Raw genomic sequence first — 600 nt, forward strand, 5'->3', positions numbered from 1 at the left:
TTTGTGTAAAAGACCCAAAATATCTGGGTGAATACAAGAAGGAAGTCTTGTCTGTATCTTCAACCTACAGTAAGAATCATCCTTCCCTCCCTTTACTAYGCATTTCTGTTCAAACGTCACATGGTCACTTTCTGCACATGTGCAATAAACACGCAGACACATGAACACTTAGCTCATGGTTAGAGTGATCACATTAATACTGCGCTGGTTTTAATCGGTCAGGTTTGTCACATTTAAGATAGCTTGGTTAGCATCAGCCTGGCTGTGCATCACCCTCTTCATTCCTTTTCCTTTATCTTCTTTTAATAGGTGGTTTTCTCATGCTTTCATCTGGCACACATTCTCCTGCCAAACAAATACGTTTTTTTCATTTCTCCTCACAGTTCCTGTCAGGCTGTTTGTGTCGTCTAGGTCCCCTTCTTTGATTCCCACTCCTGAAAACAATGAGAAAGCAAATATCACACAMAATATCGTGTAGCTGTCACTGGCATGGCAGCTACATCCCAACTATTACGTTCAGTATGTAATGAAAGTGTCTGAATTATTCATAAATGTCAGATTCAGGCTTTAAACAGTGTTAACTTGACCAAACATCAGAGT

General features: G+C 40.0%; 1 protein-coding gene across 1 annotated transcript in view; it reads right to left on the reverse strand.

Moving 5' to 3' along the window:
• Positions 1-407: 407 nt before the first annotated feature.
• The window catches only part of LOC103475696 (actin filament-associated protein 1-like 1), a 15,269-nt gene continuing 15,076 nt past the window's right edge, over positions 408-600 (reverse strand). Inside the window, exon 14 of the mRNA XM_008427500.2 lies at positions 408-434. Within this exon, the coding sequence (XP_008425722.1) occupies positions 408-434 (27 nt within the window). The remainder of the gene's footprint in view (positions 435-600) is intronic.

Source organism: Poecilia reticulata, linkage group LG14 (assembly GCF_000633615.1).
Source record: "Poecilia reticulata strain Guanapo linkage group LG14, Guppy_female_1.0+MT, whole genome shotgun sequence".
Lineage (NCBI taxonomy): Eukaryota > Metazoa > Chordata > Actinopteri > Cyprinodontiformes > Poeciliidae > Poecilia > Poecilia reticulata.